This window comes from Pleurodeles waltl, chromosome 10 (assembly GCF_031143425.1).
Source record: "Pleurodeles waltl isolate 20211129_DDA chromosome 10, aPleWal1.hap1.20221129, whole genome shotgun sequence".
Taxonomy (NCBI): domain Eukaryota; kingdom Metazoa; phylum Chordata; class Amphibia; order Caudata; family Salamandridae; genus Pleurodeles; species Pleurodeles waltl.
The window spans coordinates 1,071,285,683-1,071,309,011 of NC_090449.1; the positions used below are offsets into that span (position 1 = coordinate 1,071,285,683).

Genomic DNA, 23,329 nt, shown 5'->3' on the forward strand with positions numbered 1-23,329 from the left:
TCACTTGAAGCCTGCAGTTCTGCTGGAGGAGCTAAGGGTTGTCTAGTGCCTAGAAGCCTGCTGAGAGAGGGTGGGTGTCTGCCTGGCAGCCACTCTCCAGGCAGTGAGGGGTCATCTCTTGAAGCCTGCAGTTCTGCTGGAGTAGCTAAGGGTTGTCTAGTGCCTAGAAGCCTGCTGAGAGAGGGTGGGTGTCTGCCTGGCAGCCACTCTGCAGGAAGTGAGGGGTCATCTCTTAAAGCCAGCAGTTCTGCTGGAGGAGCTAAGGGTGCCTAGAAGCCTGCTGAGAGAGGGTGGGTGTCTGCCTGGCAGCCACTCTCCAGGAAGTGAGGGGTCATCTCTTGAAGCCAGCAGTTCTGCTGGAGGAGCTAAGGGTTGGCTAGTGGCCAGAAGGAGAAGGCCAGCACGTTGATGGCCTGGGGTACAACCGGAGAAACTGGACTGTCAGAGTCCCGTGATGCAGACGCTCTACCTGTCTGTCTCTGCAATTCCCAGCGAGAGCTGAAAGAGACCTCTACTTTGGCCTAAGGTCGTCCACATCTACCTTGCCAGGTCAGGCTGCAGCTGCCTGACTTTGTGTAATCAGGGTGGACTGCAAATGCCTCATCCTGTACCCTGGCCGGTGTCTGGTCGCAACTACCTTGCCATGCAGCCGCATGAACCCAAAGCTGGCTACAGCGGCCGAGGGCACCCACCCAGCAACACCATAAGCCACCGAGTGGCATCCTTCAGTCCAAGATGGCTTCTCTCTGTCAAGGCACGAGTTGCCCACGACCACTCTGGCTGCTCTCGCTGAGGCCACCCACGGTCACGTCGAGGCCCCACCTGCTCAGGAGCTCAGTGAAACACAAGGCTAAGGACTGTCTCTGTTCACCAGGACAACAGGGTAAGAAAATAAGAACAAGTGCGAATAGTCATTGCTCGTGTAACTTCTTGGGAGATGTCAACCACATCTGAGTCTTATTAATTCTTCTATCGAAGGGTCCTGGGAGTCCGTCCAAGCCGGGGTGAGGTGGGTGGGAGAAACCACAGACAGGAGGGATGCTGTGTGCTACCCAAGTGCACAAAAGGATGCCGGGATCACGTGTCACATTTTATTCGTAATTGAACTGTAGTTCTAAGTATTGTTTGTGAGTAAAGGTATACTCTTCTTCAGAAAGACAAGACCGGCCTGTAAGTTGAAGTTACTGGAAGACAGTTGTATGTGATTTCATCCAGAAACGATTTCATCGAATACCGTGACTGAGAAACCATTTCACCTAAACTGTTTAATGCAGAAGTACAGGATGAATGGCACTGGCCATTCCATAGAAACCGATTCTGAGAATGTCTTGTTCTCAAAACTGGCTTTTGCATGGTTGTTTTTTAAGGTGTAAATGCCGTAGCTGCAGGTCTTACTTTCAGAAACAATTTCGTTGTATTTAATTCCGTGCATTGCTTCAGGGAACATTAAGTCGGATATGTATTTATTTATTTATGGTTTTTGTAGAGCGCACTGCTACTTACAAGAGTATCCCTGTGCAAAGATCACGGCAGCAGTGGCCAGAAGTGGAAAGTATTTTGAGAATTCCTGGTTAAACATCCAGGTCCTCCTCGAAGAAGCTCTCCTCTTTCGTGGCCCGTAGATAATGGAGGAGACTCTTCCAGCTGTGCACGTGTGTGTGTGTGTGCGCACGTGTGTGCACATGTGTGTGTGTGCACGTGTGTGTGCACGTGTGTGTGTGCGTGTGTGCGTGTGTGTGTGTGCACGTGTGTGTGTGTGTGTGTGTGTGTGTGCATGTGTGTGTGTGTGTGTGCATGTGTGCACGTGTGTGTGTGCGTGTGTGTGCGTGTGTGTGCACGTGTGTGCACGTGTGTGTGTGTGTGTGCACGTGTGTGTGCACGTGTGTGTGTGTGTACATGTGTGCACGTGTGTGTGTGCACGTGTGTGTGTGTGTGTGTGCACGTGTGTGCACGTGTGTGTGTGTGTGTATGTGCATGTGTGTGTGTGTGTGCATGTGTGCACGTGTGTGTGTGCGTGTGTGTGCGTGTGTGTGCACGTGTGTGTGTGTGTGTGCACGTGTGTGTGCATGTGTGTGCCTGCCTGCTTGCCTGCCTGCCTGCCTGTAGTTGTTTTTATACATCTTCGACTCTGTGCACACACAAGTGGGTCAGTCTCTGTGCCTGTGTGTGTGACAGGCAGACAATCATGTAATGTGAGATGTCATTAATGATGTCATATAACATGGGATGAGTGTGGTAATATGTAAATCCCTGAGATTCAGTTGGACTTGATTGTGTTTCCAAAGATTTAGCAGCAGACGGTTGCAGCTGAGCTGAGCTGAGCCTCTGCGGTTGATACAGTGGGAGGGTTCACTACAGTGCACCAGCATCATCCAGCCTCAAGGTTATAACCGCACGAATGGCCGTTCTCTGGCACTGTGCACAAGCAAATATAATGAATATTTAAAGGCTTCTAAGAGGCCGAAGCAAACTCCTATCATACAGTCAACCTAAACCTGAAGGAAAATTCACTGTCAAAGTTCACACCCAAATCACGGCCACCTTGACAGGAAAGGGGGGGGGCAGAACTGGGCCAGAAATTGACACACCAAATAGGAGAGCGGGAACCGAAGACTGAAACTTCGGTCTTACTGGCATTACACTGGAGATTGCTCAGTCCCATCCACTGAAATACCACTGAGAGAAAGCCACAAAGCGATCCTGAACATTAGCAGTATTCCTATTCCAAGGAAGGACGACTTGTGTCGTCAGCAAAGGACACACCCCGAACCCCAAGCGACTCCACCAGTGCTGCGAGCGGACTCATATAGACGTTAAATAATGTAGGGCTCAGGGCTGGACACTGAGGGACTCCGAATCTAAGGGATTTGGGGTCAGACGCAAGAGGTGGCATCCAAAGTGACTGACGTCTGTTAGATAAAAATGATCCGAACCATGCCAAGGCAACCCCACCTATCCCGCTGTTACTCAGTCGCTGAAGAAGGATAGGATGAGAGATCGTAAAAGGGCTGCCCTGAACCTTAAAACCTCCTCACTACCTCCTCACCATCCCTAAACACCATCCATCCCTGAGCCTTAACATTCTCTCTCCATCCTTAAACAGTACACGCCTCTGACCCCAAAAAACCCTAACCACCCATCCCAGATCCCTAAAAACCCTCACTACCCCTAAACAACCATCCGCCCGAGACCATTAAAAAAACCCATGGTCCCAGACCACTAACCTCACCTGAGAAACCCACCGCCAGCCTTAAACTCTGCCCATCTGTGTACCCTAAAAACCCCTCACCACCCCTAAACTCCACCCATTGATGATCACTAAAAAAACCCTCACCACCTCTCAACTCCACCCGTCTCTGAACCCAACAAAAACCTGTCATTCATCAAAACTCCACCCATGCCTGACTCCTAAAACTCCTCATTACCCCTAAATATCACCCGTACCCGAACCTCAAAATTCTTCACTACACCTAAACACCATTCCTCCATGAACCAAAAAAACCCTTTCTACACCGAACTCCAACCATCCCTGTCCCCTAAAGCCCCACATCACCCCTAAACATCACCCATCCCTGACCCCAAAAATCCCTCAATGTCCCTACATTTCACCTAATTGTAATGCAATTTTGGATTTTTCCTTAAAGTGAATTTTTCTTTAAAATGTTTTCTTTAATTTTCAGTTTTTTTGGTATTTCCTTATGACTTTTAATGATCTAGTTTCCTTCAATGTGATTTCTCTGTTTTCTTTCCCCGAGTCGCTCTAAGAGTCCAGAATTCTTTCTCTTCCAGAAGGTTTGTGATTTTCTTGTAGAGTCTACAAGAGATTTAGGGTAACCCCCCACCCCACTATCTAGCCCCCTCCCTTTCCTTGCTGTTCCTGGGCCCCGGTGCTAGACAATCCGAGATTGAGAACATGCACTGCAAGGCTGGGGACAGCAGTGTGGCCTGTCTTTCTAGAACCGCACAGAGCCACAGTCTGGTGGTGACAGCTTGTCTCAGAAAGCAAGATTCTTAAAATGGTCCCTCAAATCTTCAAGAGGGGAAGCCCTCTTACTTCCATGAGACCTTCAACATATCCCCAAAAACACAAATCTCTGCAGCCAGCAGTAAATATGCCTCCTCCCACACGGTTCTAAGAGCCCAGATCCCACTCTAGAGGGAAGCCCTGGGGGGACATGCGTGGGCACCAGTCATGCCTCTGGGCTCTGCGGTTCCACTGTATTCGGTTGCACCTTTGGCTGGGTTACTTAGAACCACTTCAGAATAATTTACAGCAGTATAAATATTTCGTAACTCACTTATCTTGAGTGAAAGTCCCATGGTTTTTACGGTTTGGCATTTAATATGTCAGTGCTGTTTAATTGAGACCTATGGATTTCTCTCTCACAGCATGAGTCCAGTTCGGGGCACCACTCTCCTTCACCTCCTAACTCTCACAGCTAGCCCTGAGCTTACGTGGGGTGGCATGGTGAGCAAAAAAAAAACACGATGGATTAAACACAGATCTTTGACGGGGTGAATATTTGATTTGTTCAGCATTCTGTCCATCATCTGTTCTTTTTGCTTTTGTCACCCTAAGTGCTCCAGGTAGACCCAGACGTGGGTCCTTTGCCCACTTTTCCACTGGATTCAAGCTAGCCTAGATGATGAGGGGTGATACTCCAAAACCGGTCCCAGGATGCTTGTTTTGGGTCCACGGAGGACCTAGCCTGAAAGGTCAGACTGGATTGTTCCTATGGGAAGCAGGGTCAAGACTGATTTGCATATGGCTAGGTCCAAACTTGGGGGGAAGGGGGCTGGTGAGCAAACAAATGATAGATTAAATCCAGACCTGCGACTGGAGGTGAATGTTTGATTTGTTCAGCATTCGGTCCATCATCTGTTGCTCCTGAGTTGATCCAGGGCCTGGTTTCTGCACTCATCACTGCTCCCACCTCATTGACGCCCCCCGTGAGCACTGCATTGCTCTAAAATTAAGCCATTATGGTCAGCATTGCTTTCTTTATCTCCAAGCCACACAGCACGCTCTGCATTACTCCAGTACGGGAGTCTCTGTACTCAGCGCTGCTCTCTACCTCTAAGTCCCACAGTGAGGTTTTCTTTTGCTCTTTTTGGACCTCTATGACTTCCACTGAAATATTAACCAGTGTTTCTCCTTTTTTTCTAGGTACGGCTCAGACTCCGGGGACAAATCCAGAACCAAAACGTCCACAACCACCATCACCAGAGAGTCCAACTACAAGAGTCCAGAAGACACAGAGACCTCCAAATCCGATTCATACTCCAGCAGCAGGTGAGTAGCTTCCGCCGGACCACGCCAAGTGCCTGAGATGTCTGGGTGTTTGTTGAGTCAGTGTTACAAGGAGAAGAACCATCAATGAGAAGAGTAAGCGCTGCCTCTGCCTCGTGGTGATTGTGTTTTGGGATGCACACACATAAGACAAACTCATTCTTGGCCCAATCCATATTTCCCCACCTATTCTCTGACCCACTCATTTCTGGTGCCACCCATATTTCCACATCCATTCTCTGACCCTCTCATTCCTGGTCTCACTCATATTTCCCCAACTGTTCTTTGACTCGCTCATCCTGGTCCCTCCTATATTTCCCCACCCATTCTCTGACCCACTCATTCCTGGCTCCACCCACATTTCCCCACCAATTCTCCAACCCTCTCATTCCTGGTCTCACCCATATATCCCCACCCATTCTCTGACCTACTCATTCCTGGTCTCCCCTATATTTCCTCACCCATTCTCTGACCCACTCATTCCTGGCCCCACCCATGTTTCCCCACCCGTTCTCTGACCCACTCATTCCTGGTCTCACACATATTTCCTCACCCATTCTCTGACCCGCTCATTCCTGCCCCCCTCCATATTTCCCCACCCAATCTCTGACCAGCTCATACCAGGCCCCACCCATGTTTCCCCACCCGTTCTCTGACCCACTCATTCCTGGCCCCACCCATGTTTCCCCACCCGTTCTCTGACCCACTCATTCCTGGTCTCACACATATTTCCTCACCCGTTCTCTGACCCACTCATTCCTGGTCTCACACATATTTCCTCACCCATTCTCTGACCCACTCATTCCTGACCCCACCCATTTTCTGACCCGCTCATTCCTGGTCTCACCCAAATTTCCCCAACCGTTCTCTGACCCGCTCATTCCCGGCCCACCTATATTTCCCCACCCGTTCAGTAGGTGGGAGAGGGGGTTTGGCTTTATGAAGAAACAAGTGACTTTTTGAAGAGATGATTCTTCAGCTCCTCCAGGGTCTGGAGATGTGAAGTGGCCGCTGGGCCTGACCTGCTATGGTGTTTCATATTCTGGGTGCTTAGCGAGTAGGAGGCTCATTTCCAGTCTGGGGGTGCTGCTGTTGCTGTGTGTGGTCTCTGTTCTGTCCGAGGTCTGCGGGTGGTCCCGGACATGGGGAGCGCGAGCACAGAGGGAGCCAGCGTAGTTCTGAGCATTGATGTAAATCAGTCATCCTTGTTAGTAGGACTGGCCTCTGCACCTTTTCGGTGGCCTCAGGTGGGTCTTTGGGAGGCTGGCTAGCAGGGCGCTGCCTCCACTGACATGGGATAAGGTCTGCACCTATTTGGCTGCCCTGAAGCCAGCTTCTGCTAGGAAGGGGGAGGAGCTTCACTTTGCAGAGTTGAGTCAGTTGATGCCAGATGGTGCTTGCTTTCACCCCCCATTCATTCACTCTGCCACCTATTGACTCCTCTATGATTCATTGACCCATTCATTCGCCCCATCCATTCACTCACTCATGAACCAACATCCCATTCACATCACCATTTACTGCCCCGCTTATTCACTCTTCTACCTGTTCCCTCTCTTACCTATTCACTCACTCCCAATTCACTACCTTACCCATTTATTCACCTCCACCCGTTTATTACTCACGCATTCATTTCCTCACCCATTTATTCCTCACTAATTTATTCACCTGCTCACTCCCCACCCATTCACTTCCTCACGCATTTTTTCGCACCCATCTTTTCACAACTCACCCACTGACTTCCCTACTCACTCATTGCTTCACTGATTCGCTCACTGGTTGGAGGAGAAGAGAACAGCCTTGTTGCCCCTTGTGTTTGAGTTCATGGCAATAGATGAAGCTATGACAGATCTTCAGACTGTGATTCTGTTTCTTGCAGGCCCACGCCACGGCCCAGAGAGACCACCTACACCACCACCAGTACCACAAGTAGCGAGCCCTGGCGCACATCCTCCGAGTACTTGGACAGCACAGAATCTACCTCCAGAAGGTACAAAGCATGATTGGAGCGTGCAACACCTACAGAGGAGCCTAGAGGGCTAGAGAACTCCTCTCTGGTTCCAATAATAGATAGATAGATAGAATAAATATTGCACACTTATCACAGACTCAGTAAAATGGCATCAGACACAATTACAGGCGCCATGTTTCTTTTTAGGCCGTGACTGGTAGCAACATTAGTGGGGTGGTTTTTCCCTTCAATTTAAGTTTATTTAAGATATTTAACAGCAGTTGCATAATAATAAAAGAAATAATGATGAAATGAAACCAAACAATTTGAAAATATGACAACATGAAAATACAGTGAGTAGCATGGAAAAGAAGCTTCCCAAAATTCTGACGATATTGAAAGTAATATCCATTATCAACTGTGGAACGAGTGGAATTAAATATAACAGCAAGGGGTAGTATAAAGTGGGAGAACCGAGGGGCCTAGGGGAAACTGATGAAAACATATTAGATACATTTGTACAAAGGATAATAATAAACTATAGAGACATTATAAATGTAAAATAACCTTTATATGATACAATGATAAACCCTATAGCTAAAGACGGAGAGGAATTATGCACAATAATTTAAGGCGGTTTTTGAGCCACAGCAGGAATTAAGATATTCTTTCTAGCAAGTAAACTACATTTGGTGAAAACATAGTAATTGGAGGCCATGCAAAGTCACTTTTTGTAGCTAAGGAAATTGGAAAAACATAATTATTATCTAGTCTGTGGTTGACATACAGCGTACCACCAGGATTGGAAAGTATCATTATGCGCATGTTTCCAATTAGATGTTATTAGATTAAAGGCAACAGCTAATAGTAAGTCTACCAATGTATGACCTTGAGCAAGGACAGACCAGTCGGGGAGATACTACCTAATACAACTATTAGAAAATGACAGAGGGATCTGACTTTAAAAATCATGGTAATGTGGAGCCATACCTCTTTGCAATCAGTAGATGTCGGGGCCTTTGAGTAGCATAAGCTTTAAATCCGCTTTTAAGCTACTGCAGGACCAACATGATGAGTCTAAATCTTTAGAAAACAGTTCAGGTTCATAGTAGTAAATAATAAACAGGGACTGACGAAATAGAGAGCCTGTACAGCATTTGCAGCCCTAGTCGATTTATGAAGTTTAAACCAAATCTTGTTCCACAAACTGATAGGCCAATGTTCCATTAAATCTGTTTCCTGTGCCAACTCACTCTTAGACTTAGGGCTATCTTTAGAGGATTGCACTAATTGAGAAATAGAAGAGGCTTTGGGATTGGTGGATACTAGTGGAAACAACATCTCAGATTCAGGTATAGAAATAGCTGTTTGGGAGATCTTTGACATTAGTTTAGTTAGAGAGCTGTGGAGGAGTTCAAACTGCTTCAGAGATGAAGAGGGTAAGGAACATCTATCTTGAAGGTCAGAAAATGGCAAGATCCGGTAATTATCAACGAGATGACTATCCGACGTATTCCTCAGTCCTTCCAGGTTTTCCAATATATAGAACGGTTGTTCATTTGGATGATACGATTATGCCAAATAGGTTGTTGCTGAAAATTAGTAACAGATATGAATAGAAGGTAGTAAAGGTTACAAAATTTGATGTGAATGTGCAATACCAGGGATACGTAATTAGGAAATATTTGTTATAAATGATAGTAATTCTATTAAATCAAAAGGAGCAACTAGGAACTTGTCTAAGAAGATCCGTAAAGGAGCACAAGAGGAGTGAGTGAGATTAATTCAGTGATTCAGTTGATTTAAGGAGAAAGCAAAGTGGTAATGTCTGTAATTTGAGAAGTTAGGCCTCCTTCAGATTTACTTCTTTTTAAGGTTGAAATTTAGAGAGTAGAGAATGTATTCTTTTAAAATAGAGATCTGGTTTATGAGTTAGGGTCCTAGAGATAGTGTGATATATTATATGTGTTAATTTTAGTTAAAAAGGGTACTAATGCAATGATAAACAAAATAGGTCATAAATAATAACCTTGATGTAACCTCTAAACGAAGGAAAGTAATCTGATAGGATACCATTAACAAACGTGCAGCTTTAGGACCAGTATATAATAATGAAATTAAACTACATAGTTTAGGGGAACCAATCCATTTCTATATTTTAAGCATGAAATCCCATCCAATTCTGTCAAAAATCTATTCAGCATCTAAAGCAATAGCAGCCAAAGGGTGGTCCAACATAGAGGCATTACTTAGGACGTCGAAAAAGAGATGGGCATTATCAGAGATCAGGTGACCACTGACAAGAGCAATTGTTCTGGCCAATGAGCTCTAAGATAGGGTCAATACATAGAGCTGGTATTTCCGTAAAAATTTTATAATCAGTATTAACTGTCAATATGGTACGATAATTCCTACAATATTTATGATCCCTATTCTCTTTAGGAATTAAACAAATCATTACTTTCTGAAAATTGCCTTTAGGTGCTTAATTTTTGATGAAATAAATAAAAGTAAAAGATAGGCAAATAAATTTTTTGCAAAATGACTGTAAAAATCTATAGTAAAGTCACCAGGTCCAGGGTCCTTCCCTTTCTTTATGAAGGATACTACCTCATTGATTTTAGTTAGTGGAATATCCTTTTCCAAAGAATTAAAGTCCATGTGTTGGGTTTGGGGTGGTTAAATAGTCTCATCTAATGTGGAAGGTTGTGTTTCTGAACTGTACATATTTCTATAAAAATGAACAAATTCAGTTAAGATATTTTTGTCTTTAAGAAGGACATCTTCATTGTTGTTAATCAGAGATTACATTTTTCTGCGGTCTTTCTTGACTTTTAAATAATCGGCCGGCGATTCCTGCATCTTATTTTGGTCTCCATAATATCTTGCACTACTTTTTAATAAATATGTAGAAACAGTATTAGTAGTTAAAAATTGAAAAGTACGTTTAGCATCTATTAATTTTGTAAAGAAGCATCATTGTTTGAGTTGTAAAATGCATAGTCAGGTTTTTTTGCATTATCACAAAGGCGGCATGATTGGGCTTCCAAAAGTTTCTTTTCATGTGAGACAAAATGAACGATAAAACAACGGGCTGCTGCTTTAAATGAATCTAATATCAGAAAAGAAGAGTAATTTGTATTATTAAGAACAAAAAATTCTTGAGTAAATTCTTCAAGTTGAGAAACAAATTTACCATCTTCAATGGTGCCTAAACCACTCCCAGTAACATTAGTGTTGAGGCATGATTATTGACACAATAACAGTGTTTGGAGCATGATTGAAGATATAGTGATTGTGATATGGCATAATTAAAGGTGCAGTGGTGGTGATAGGATGATCATCAATACAATGATTGTGATAGGGAACGATTACGAGTCCTTTGGTTGTAACAGGACTGATTAAAGGTACAGTACTTGTATCATGGCATCATTAGAGGTACAGTGACGGTGAAAGGGCGTGACTGCAGATCCAATATTTGTGAGAGGCCATGATTGCAGGTGCAATTATTGTGATAGGCCTAGATTACAGGTACAACAATTGATGCATAGCATCATTACATGTGCTTTGACTGTGGTATGACATTACAGATACAACAATTGTGATAGTGAATAATTACAGACACAAATGTCTGATAGGACACGATTACAGGTCTAGGGGTTGATTTTAACAGTGAATAATTACCAATACAATGGTTGTGATAGGACATGATTACAGGTCTAGTGGTTCAGATAGGACATGATTACAGGTACAATAATTGTGATAGTGATTAATTACAGGTAGAAAAATTGTAATACAATATGATTACAGGTACTGATGGCGATATGACATGATTACAGGTCTAGTGGTTGAGAAAGGACATAGTTACAGGTACAATAATTGTGACAGGGAATAATTACAGGCAGAATAGATGTGATGAGAAACAATTAGAGTTACACCGGTTATCATAAGACATGATTACAGATACAGTAATTGTGGTAGGACATGTTTAAGAATACCCTGGGATTGGTCATAATTGCAGATATAATGGTTGTGAGTGGGCATGATTACAGGTACACTGGTTCTGAAGGGCATAGACACAGGCATGCTGATTCTGACAGAGCATAATTACAGGTACAATAATTGTGATAGGAAACTATTCCAGGTACACTGTGATAGATCACGATTACAGATAAAATAGTTGCGACTGGACAAGATTAAAAGTACACTGATTCCATTGGTGCATAATTGCAAGTATACTACATCTCATAGGCCATGAGGATATGTATACTGTTTGAGATATTACATGATTACAAGTACAAGACTTATGACAGTGTATGAACCCACTCCCTTGGACTATGGAAGTAAATCGAAAAAATGTTGTATTATGCACAACAGGTCCATTTCTTTTTTTTATGTTCCAGCCCTGAAGTAGAAATTGGTTGCCTTTCATCTGATCTACAGTGCTCCTTCAGAAATCTTAAGTATGGAGGCAGAGCTCAGGAAACTCTTAAAATCTGAGTTATTCAGAATAGATTTCGACCAGTCAGTTTCTCCATTGAGGGGAGCGGCGGTTCTAGGACCAGTTCATGCATTCAGCTGGGATCTCTCCCTTTTCCTTACACCTCATTTAATTGGTTAGGATTGCTCTGAACTCACCAAGGTGTATAAAGAACCTGAATAAATTGACTACATTTTGAATCTAAACTTGCAGAGAATTCAATTAGAAAACTACTCAGATTTAAGGGAAAGGATTGGTGCATTTGATTATCTTTAACAACCATTGTTTCTTTTGTGACTATATATTTAGTGAGTCTACCTCTTAAAGTGGTGGAATTGGGGCGTAGGTGGTGGTTTTTGGGTGAACTATTGTAACTGCTTCCGTGCTACGTGCTGCTGTTCCCTTGAATGGTTTCATTGCACCAAAGGTGACTTGTCCTTTCTTGCATCCCAGATCCATCATAAACTCCAGTGAAAGAACAGTCACCACCACTACCACGATAACCCGAGAGGGTCGCAACCAACAGTCTCTCGAGACGGAACACACCGACTCCGAGCCTTACAGCCCCAGGTGAGAAGATTCCTCAGACCTGCTGTCCTGCAACAGGTCTGCAGCAAGTGCATGTCTGTGCCACTGTGATGGCAAACATGTACTCCTCTCTGCAGGATCTGTGTATTTCATGCACATGTTTCTCTTTTTAGGAACAGCACAATCCATGCCTATGGGTCAGTCCTAGAATCTGCCCAGTTCACATATGAGGCTTTGTCTTTAGGATCAGCGCATTCCATGCCTATGGGTCTGTCCTGGATCCTGTGCAGTTCACATATGAGCCTCTGTCTTCAGGGTCAGCACATTCCAAGTCTGTGGGTCTGTCCAAGAATCTGCCCAGTTCACATATGAGGCTCTCTCTTTAGGATCAGCGCATTCCAAGCCTGTGGGTCTGTCCTGGAACCCGTGCAGTTTACATATGAGCCTGTGTCTTTTGGGTCAGCAGATTTTTAAAAATCTGCACATTTCACACATGTGCTCCTGGGATCTTGATCTGCATGTGTAATGCCTACCATCCTGTCCACCTGATGTGTCCATTTCAATCGTGCAACTGTCTGTAAGATCTGAAACTTCACATATATGCTACTGTCTGTAGGGTCAGTACCTGTCGCCTGCACATGTTACATATGAGATCATGTTTGTAGGGTTGAACATTTTGCAAATGTTCGTACGTACGACTATAAGGTAGGTACAATTCACCATTTGCACATTCTGGGGCATTTTACCGAACTGCATTTTGTAGATTATTTAGATTTTTTGTAGTACTACAATGATACTACTAATACCACTAATATAATAATAACAATAGTACTACTAATAACTTCTAATATAATATTAATAACTTTAAAATCACTAATATAAGATTAATTCCAAGCCTGTGGGTCTGTCCTGGAACCCGTGCAGTTTACATATGAGCCTCTGTCTTCAGGGTTACCACATTCCAAGCCTGTGGGATTGTCCTACAATCTGCCCAGGTCACATATGAGGCTCTCTTTAGGATTTGCACATTTCATGCATGTGCTACTGTCTTCTGGATCTATACATTCTATGCATGTGCACCTGTCTTTAGAATCTCCGTGTTTCGTGTGTGTTCCTGTATTTAGGATATACACACTTTATATTTGTGCTCCTGAGTTTAGAATCTGCACCTACTATGCATGTGCTCATGACTTTACAATTTGCACTTTTCATGCATGTCTTTTAGTGTATCGGGACCTCTACTTTTCAAACATCCACACATGTGGTTGTCTGGTGGCATTTCATCAATAAAAATATCAGGCACAAAAATATTGAGGACGCAAGTATTGACTTTACATACCTTGTAAAAATAAAAAAAAACAATATAGAAGACCACATTTTTGTCAGAAAATAGGTAATTACATTGAATTGTAACTATTATAAACTGTATTAACTTTAAAAATATTACAAAAAATACACTTACAATACAAAAAATATGTAAAACAACTTATACCTTACAAACATAAAGTAAGAATATATACTTTAAAATGATCACAAAAAGAACAACTTTAAAAAATATTTAAACATAAACATAGGAATACTAGCTATTAAAGTTGTAACAAATGTAGATTAGCAACTTTAAAATTAATTTCTTGACATCACAATATTTTTGAAACCATATTTCTCGCTCACAATATTTTATAAATGGTATTTTGTAGAAATACCACATATTTTGTGTGTGTGCTTCTAGGTTTAGGATCGGCACATTTCACATCTATGCAACTGTCCTTGAAACTCCATATTTCTTATATGTACTTCTGTCTTTAGGATTGGAACATTTCATGCATGTCTGTCTTCTCGGATCTGCAAATACCATACATGTGCGCATGTCTTTAGGATCTGAACAGTTTATACATGTGTCCCTGTCTCTAGGATCTGCATGTCTCATGCATGTGCTACTGTCTATGGGATTCACAAAACCCTTGCTTGTGTTTCTTTCTTTAGGAACTGCACACTTCATGCATTTCCTGTGTCTTCAGAAACTGGGCTTTCGTACTTCTTTTACCTTCCTGTAGTGTCAGCACATGTAACCCGTTCTCCTGCTCAGAGTATCTGCACATTTAATGCATGTGCACATTTTACATGTGCGCCTGGCTTCAGGATCTGCACGTTATGCACTTGTTTGTATTAAAATCAGCACATTTCACACATGTGCTCCTAGGATCTTGATCTGCACGTGTAATGCCTGCCATCCTGTCCACCTGATGTGTCCATTTCAATCGTGCAACTGTCTGTAAGATCTGAAACTTCACATATATGCTACTGTCTGTAGGGTCAGTAGCTGTCGTCTGCACATGTTACATATGAGATCATGTTTGTAGGGTTTGAACATTTTGTACATGTTCGTACGTACGACTATAAGGTAGGTACTATTCACCATTTGCACATTCTGGGGCATTTTACCGAACTGCATTTTGTAGATTGTTTAGATTTTTAGTAGTACTACAATGATACTACTAATACCACTAATATAATGATAACAATAGTATTACTAATAACTTCTAATATAATATTAATAACAATAATATCACTAATATAATATTAATATCAATACTACTAATGCTACTAATATAATGTTAATAACAATAATATTATTACTATAATATTAATTACAATACTACTACTAATACTAATGTGATAAAAATCACAATAATACTACTAACTCTACTAATATGTTATTTGAACTAATACTACTAATATAATACCAATACTACTGATATAATAACAATAATACTACTAACAGAATGATAATAACAATAATACTACTAAAACTACTAATATAATATTATTTACAATAATACTACTAGTACTACTAATATAATAATAATGACAATAATATTACTAATCTAATATTAATTACAATACTACTAATAAAATTTACAACAATACTACTACTAATGCTACTAATATAATAACAATACTACTATTGATGCTACCAATATAATATTAATTACAATAATGCTACTAATATAATATTGATACTATGAATACAATAATAATAACAATAATACTACTAATATGATATTATAATACTACTAATATAAAAACAATAACACTATTAATGCTACTAATATATTAATTACAATAGTACTACTGATATATAATTGATAACAGTACTACTAATACTACAAATATAATAATAATAATACTAATAATAATACTAAAATTACTAACATAGCATTAATAGCAATAAACTACTAATACTACTAATATAATATTAATTACAATAATATTACTAATATGATATTAATTACAATACTACTAATAACAATAATACTATTAATGCTACTAATATAATACTTACAATAATACTACTATTATATAATTTATAACACTAATACTACAAATATAACAGTAATACTACTTGTATTAATAGCAATAAACTTACTAATACTATTAACGTAATATTAATTACAATAATACTACTAATACTAAACATATAGGGGGTCATTACAAACCTAGCGGATGGCGGAGAACCGTCGGTAAGCCCGCCAACAGGCTGGCGGTCTTACCTTGGTGAATTATGACCATGACGGTTACCGCCATGGTCATCCGCCGGTTCTCCGTCCCGCCCGCCGGGCTGGAGACCTGGGTCTCCAGCCCGGCGGCCGTCAGTATAGCGCCAGCGGTATTTGGACACGGCTTACCGCCGTGGATTTCCAGCGGTTTCAACCGCCATGAAATCCATGGCAGTAAGCACTATCAGTGCAAGGGAATTCCTTCCCTGGCACTGATAGGGGTCTCCCCCACCCCCCACCCCCACCGACTGCCACCCCCCAAAGGTGGCAGGGCCCCCCTCCCCACCCCGACCCCCAAATTAACATCACTCACATACACCTGACACGCATGCAGGCACCACCAACACACACTTGCACACACCCCGACATACATGCCTACATCCACACCCACATTCAAACATACATGCACACATCCATACAGCCATACCCACAGCCATACACGCACTCATTCCCATACACACAGCACCCCCGCAAGCATACACACACCCCCTCTACATACACACACGCACACCCCCATGCACGCACACAACACACAACCCCCCCCCCCACCCCCCTCCCCTAACGGACGATCGACTTACCTGTTCCGTCGATTCTCCGGGAGGGGACGGGAGCCATGGGGGAAGCTCCGCCGACACCACACCGCCAACAGAATACCTCCACGGCGAATCACAGGACACGGCGAATCACAGGACGTGATTCGCTGGGCGGTGTTCTGTTGGCGTGGCGGTGGAGGTGGAGCAACCTCCACTTCCCCGCCGCCCGCAAGTATGGCTGTTGGCGCCTCTCCGTCGGAATAACGACGGAGAGCAGCCAACAGTCATAATACGCTGAGCGGCAAACCGCCTGCCCAGGCGGTCTTCCGCACGGCGGTCCCTCGACGGTCTTGCAAAAAGACCGCAGAGGTCGTAATGACCACCATAATTATAATAAAAATAATACTACTAATTTAAAACTAATAATAATAATGCTAATATGCTATTCACGTGTGGGGGGCTACGCGTCTGCCTCTCTAATCTTTTCTATGCAGAAATCTGTGCCCTAACTGTGGAGATCTCTGCACACACACAAGAAATCATTTTAGCAGTAAATGTGGGAGGAACAGAGGGGAAATGATGAAAAATGGGAATACTAATCACTAAAGGGAAGGGGTTAAGGGAGTAGTAAGGAGGCATTTGGGGAGTGCTTGAGAGGGCTTTTAGGAGGAATGTGCATCGACCCACAAAAGTAAGCCCGTTCCTATTGACAAACTGCCTTTCTATGGTTCCTACAGCTTAAACACTACCCAAAACAGTTGTAAATATACTCCTGCTCAGAGCTGGAGTAAGTTCAGCACCACACACGGCCAACCGCTGGCACTGCCAACTTCGTCCATCAGAAAATAATGGAGGCACCAATGTTAAAGGAAATGTAATTATCCAAACTATTTAAACATATAAAAACATTTTATTTAATGTTAAAAATGTTTGCAAATGGAACATAATTATTATTGTATTATAAAATATTTTATTAACCTTTGTAAAACATAATAATCATTGTCGCATTAATGCTGTAGCTTTTCTACATTGCTCTAGAATTTAAAATAGATAAGTAAATATAAGAATTAATTAACATTAAAATTCAATATAGTCATAATTATTTTGGATTGATTTATAATGTTTAATAAACCTTTAAACTATTCCCTATACTTTACCAGAGGGAGATCTCTGCCCGGATTGTGGAGGTCTCTGTCAAGTGTGCAGAACATCAAACTATAGTAACTTTACCGATGTCTTTGACGTTGTTACTGACTCCACCCCCTATTTCAGGGTTTGGAGACTCGTAAGTCTACACTTTTGAATAACTTTACACTTGCAAATGGCGAACAGCCATAAGTAGCAAAGTTACTCAAAAGTGTAAAAGTAAACTCACTCATGTATATTTACTTGTGCAAGTTTCTTTGTGAATAGGCTCCATTATCTGAGTGCGTACATCTGCACATTAAATCAGGCGTGTCTTCCCGGGAATCTGCAGGTTTTACTCCTGGGCTTCTGCCTGCAGGATCTTTTCATTTCATGTGTTGAGGAGCATTCATCTGCACATTTGATGCATGATTCTGTCTTTAGGAGCTGCATGTTTTCGCGATTATGTTCTTGCTTGTAGAACCAGCACATCCCTCCGTTGTGCCCTTGTCTGTAGACGCTGAGGGTTGAATTCTGTTTTCACATCTGTGCACCAGGGGGTCGCTGTGGACATTGAGAGTGAATCTGCCTCTAGGACTTGCACATCACAAACGTCTACTATAATATGCATTTTCATGTGTGTGCCTGTCTATAGGAGCAACACATCTCACATCTTTGTTTCTGCTTGTAGAGATTGCTGCACATTTCATGTCAGTACTTCTATTGTTAGGATCTGCACAGTTCATGGTGTGCTCCTGTCTATAGGAAATGCACATTTAATGCCTGTGTATACATAATGCGCGTGTTTGCATAGTGGGGTCTCCACATTCCTTGCGTGTGTGCCTGTCTTTAGGGGTTGCAGGAGTCACATCTGCTATCCTATCTTTCAGATCTGCACGTCACAAACATCCACAAACATTACAATCTGCACATTTCACACATGTGCACCTGTCTGTGTGAGCTACACTTTTCATGTTTGTGCATCTCTATGTAGTATATTTACTTTTCAAATTGTACTGAACTGTAATTGGATTCATATAGCTTTTACTATCACTGATGAGGCATTAAAGAGCTTATATGTTTGCTTCAAACTTTAGGATTTGCGTGTCACTGACTTGCACCTGTATTGGGTCTGCACATTTCACCTTCTATACACCTGTTTGTAGGACTGATGCAGTTCATTCCTTGTGTTCCTTTTCTACAATCTGCACTTAGGTCTGTAGGTTCTGCACATTTGAAGGCTGTGCTCCTGTCTATAGACACTGATAAATCTATGTGTGCATGCCTGTCTGTAGGGTCACAAAAGCAAAAAGATCAGATGATGGACGGAATGCTGAACAATGCAAACATTCATCGCCAGTCACCGGTTTCAGGGTTTTACCCTTCATCAGCCAGGCCAGCTTAAATCTGGTGGTGCAGTGAGCACCGGACCCACGTCTGGGCATGCCCTTCTCACTGTAGGGTCTGCACATTTCACATGTGCGCCTGGCTGTACCATTGGGCCATGTCTTTTGTGTGCACCCATTTGTAGGTTCTGCCCAATTCAAAGCTTTGCACCTTTCTGTAGGGTTTGCACTTTGCTTATGTGTGCACCTGTCTGAGGAAGCTGAAGATATCAGGTGTGTGTTCTCTGCCTTTAGGAAGTGTCCATTTCATGTTGCTCCCGAGAGAGTAACTCTCCTCATTATGTTTGCCTTTCAGCTCCAAGGGCCCTCTGTTTGTGAAAGAGTATGTGAGTACTAGTGAACGTGGCTCCAATTCTTCAGGCTATGGAAGGTAAGTGCTGTTCAAACCTCACTGTAGTGTCATTACTGATGAGACATCCTTCTGACCAGTCAGTCAAGACCCAGGGGTGGTGGGTCACTTTGCACTTTCAGGGACATAACAGGATGCACATGTGGAAAATGTGAACAAGACTTTGAACCGGAGGTTTCACACACACACACACACACACACACAGATAGTGTGGCAGTCAGACCACCACTTTGGCGGTGGTCAGACCACAACCGCGACCCGGGCAGCCTGAAGACCACCAGGGTTGTAATGCGGCCCAATGTCTCAGAAACACAGTGACACTTCTAATCACAGGAAGCAAGACTGTAGACAGGGGTTTTTACACACATATAACACTTCTATCACTGTGAACATGATTGTGAGCTAGTCTCAAAAACATAGAGGGGATTCTGTGGACCGGAACCACTGCACTCACTGGAGACAAGTGCACCATAGACTGGGGTGACTCATCATTCTAGAGATGATATACTGTGGACTGAAGCCACTGCGCTCACTGTAGAGATGGAACACCATAGACTGGAGTGACTCTAATCATTCTAGAGATGATATACTGTGGACTGAAGCCACTGCGCTCACTGTAGAGATGGAACACCATAGACTGGAGTGACTCTAATAATTCTAGAGATGATATACTGTGGACGGAATCCACTGCACCCACTGTAGAGAGGAAGCACCAAAGACTGGAGTGACTCATCATTCTAGAGATGGTATACTGTGGACGGAATCCACTGCACTCTACTGTAGCGATGGAACACCATAGACTGGAGTGACTCTAACCAATCTAGAGATGATATACTGTGGACGGAATCCACTGCACACACTGTAGAGACGGAACACTATAGACTGGTTTGACTCTAATCATTCTAGAGATGGTATACTGAGAACGGAATCCACTGCACACACTGTAGAGATGGAACACCATAGACTGGAGTGACTCTAATCATTCTAGAGATGGTATACTGTTGACAGAATCCACTGCACTCCACTGCACACACTGTAGAGGTGGAACACCATAGACATGAGTGTCTCTAATCATTCTAGAGATGGTATACTGTGGATGGAAGCCACTGCACTCACTGTAGAGACGGAACACTATAGACAGGAGTAACTCTAAAAATTCTAGAGATGGTATATTGTGGACTGAAGCCACTGCACTCACTGTAGAGATGAAACATCATAGACAGGAGTGACTCTAATAATTCTAGAGATGGTATACTGTGGACTGGGGATACTGCACTCACTGTAGCGATAGCACAGCATAGACTGGAGTGACTCTAATAATTCTAGAGATGGTATACTGTGGATGGAATCCACTGCCCACACTGTAGAGATGAAACATCATAGACATGAGTGTCTCTAATCATTCTAGTGATGGTATATTGTGGACTGGGGATACTGCACTCACTGTAGCGATAGAACAGCATAGACTGGAGTGACTCTAATAATTCTAGAGATGGTATACTGTGGACTGAAGCCACTGCGCTCACTGTAGCGATAGCACAGCATAGACTGGAGTGACTCTAATAATTCTAGAGATGGTATATTGTGGCCTGGGGATACTGCACTCACTGTAGCGATAGAACAGCATAGATTGGAGTGACTCTAATAATTCTAGAGATGGTATACTGTGGATGGAATCCACTGCCCACTCTGTAGAGATGAAACACCATAGACTGGGGTGACTCATCATTCTAGAGATGGTATACTGTGGACGGAATCCACTGCACTCACTGTAGAGATGAAACATCATAGACAGGAGTGACTCTAATCATTCTAGTGATGGTATATTGTGGACTGGGGATACTGCACTCACTGTAGCGATAGAACAGCATAGACTGGAGTGACTCTAATAATTCTAGAGATGGTATACTGTGGACTGAAGCCACTGCGCTCACTGTAGCGATAGCACAGCATAGACTGGAGTGACTCTAATCATTCTAGTGATGGTATATTGTGGACTGGGGATACTGCACTCACTGTAGCGATAGCACAGCATAGACTGGAGTGACTCTAATAATTCTAGAGATGGTATACTGTGGATGGAATCCACTGCCCACTCTGTAGAGATGGAACACCATAGACTGGGGTGACTCATCATTCTAGAGATGGTATACTGTGGACGGAATCCACTGCACTCACTGTAGAGATGAAACATCATAGACAGGAGTGACTCTAATCATTCTAGTGATGGTATACTGTGGACTGGGGACACTGCACTCACTGTAGCGATAGCACAGCATAGACTGGAGTGACTCTAATAATTCTAGAGATGGTATATTGTGGCCTGGGGATACTGCACTCACTGTAGCGATAGCACAGCATAGACTGGAGTGACTCTAATAATTCTAGAGATGGTATACTGTGGACGGAATCCACTGCCCACACTGTGGAGATGAAACACCATAAACTGGGGTGACTCATCATTCTAGAGATGGTATACTGTGGACTGAGGCCAATGCACTCACTGAAGAGTCGGAACACTCTGTAGGTCAGTAACTCCTCCTGCTCTAGAGATGTACCACTTCGGACTGGAGAGGCTGTGCTCAGCCTAGAGCAGGGAGATTGTGGACTTGGGTGAACTGCTCATTCTCAGGGTAGGCTGGTCTCTCAGTCTGTTATGGGATGGCGGGTGAAGACATCTTTAAAACTGTGTTCTGCTGTGAAGAAAGGATTCAGCAACCTTGTTTTATTCTGACGGTGATGTGGTTGGGCCAGGGCTGCATATGGGGACTTGGGTTTCTTCCTGGAGTTTGAGGGAAAAGAAAGAGGGCTGGTGCTGCAGTGGTAAGACTAGCAATTGGAAAGCTTGCTGTCATTTCAGTCCAGAGGACATTAGTTTTCTGACAGCCTTATGTGACATCACTCTCATAACGTGTGTGGATGCTATTACTAGGGAATATGCTTTCTTGTAGGGTCTAACTAATAATGACACATACCATCTATCACTCCAGTGGCAGTCATGGAAACTTCTCTGATGATCCAGAAAGGGTATCTTACAGCACCTCCAGCTACTCCTACAGCAGCGCACCAAGGAGGTAAGAAAGATTCTGTCTCTGGGGTAAAGACATGACTGAATGCATGAATAGGTACAGTATTAATGGTGCCTATACCATCACATATTTATTTGCCTCGGACAGCCTCTGAAGAGAATTCACATGAACAGAAGTCATATCATATGTCTTGTGTCGTTCTTGAAGTCCTGCACTCCCCTTCAAAGAAAGCGACTTCTCACACTGTCAACACCAAAAAAACACACATAGGGCCTGATTTAGAATTTAGGTTTCCCGTCCTCCAAAATCGAAATCCCATTATGTCCCATGGGATTTAGATTTCAGCGATGGGATATCCGTCACCATTGTGACAGAGTAGGCCGTCCGCTGAGTTCTAAATCAGGCCTATAGTGTCTAGGTGCGGGCTGAGGAGATGCCTGAAGCGGAGCATACATAAAGAGTGTAACGTATTCTATCAGAGGGAAGGATGCTGGTTTACATACATACAAATCACAGAGAACAAAGGTGCCATTTATGTTAATGAACGGCGGCTGCCGTAGCAGCAACAACACAATCAGATGTTCGATGACAAATGTGGAAATCTTAGCATTTTCCCTGAACCCTGTCTCTGATGGTGGCAACAATGGCATGATACCACTCATGCTCTTTTATGAAAACAATGGCACAACCTCACCGGTGTCTGCGTCTTCAGGTGAAAGCCGTGCTTGTGACAGCATAATCATTGAGGCAACGGGGGAGGTAACGGGTGGCCTTACGTGCCTGGTGCAGATCTTCTGATTGGCTTTATTGTTGCTTTCCTCAGACAGGGGGATGGACCTTGTTCTTACTGCGGCCGTGATATTACTGACGGAGCTAAGATCATGCTGGAACATCTCAACATTTACTGCCACGAAAGCTGCTTCAAGGTAGGACCCTTTCATTTTATGTTTCTGCGTGCTAGTATTATTGACTGACTGTTATTCTGATGTGCCAGGGCTGCATTGGAATAAATATACCTACATGTTAATGGATTCTCAGTGGTTCAACTTCACAAACAAACTAGAAGTATGTCCTCTCTCCA

General features: G+C 43.0%; 1 protein-coding gene across 6 annotated transcripts in view; it reads left to right on the forward strand.

The window, feature by feature from the left end:
- LOC138262254 (uncharacterized) overlaps nucleotides 1–23,329 on the forward strand; it is a 265,547-nt gene that overhangs the window by 230,610 nt on the left and 11,608 nt on the right. For all 6 annotated transcript variants that reach the window (XM_069212117.1, XM_069212120.1, XM_069212122.1 and 3 more), the window contains 6 exons: nucleotides 5,168–5,293; nucleotides 7,170–7,280; nucleotides 12,175–12,291; nucleotides 19,166–19,240; nucleotides 22,210–22,293; nucleotides 23,072–23,174. In XM_069212117.1, the coding sequence (XP_069068218.1) occupies nucleotides 5,168–5,293; nucleotides 7,170–7,280; nucleotides 12,175–12,291; nucleotides 19,166–19,240; nucleotides 22,210–22,293; nucleotides 23,072–23,174 (616 nt within the window). The remainder of the gene's footprint in view (nucleotides 1–5,167; nucleotides 5,294–7,169; nucleotides 7,281–12,174; nucleotides 12,292–19,165; nucleotides 19,241–22,209; nucleotides 22,294–23,071; nucleotides 23,175–23,329) is intronic.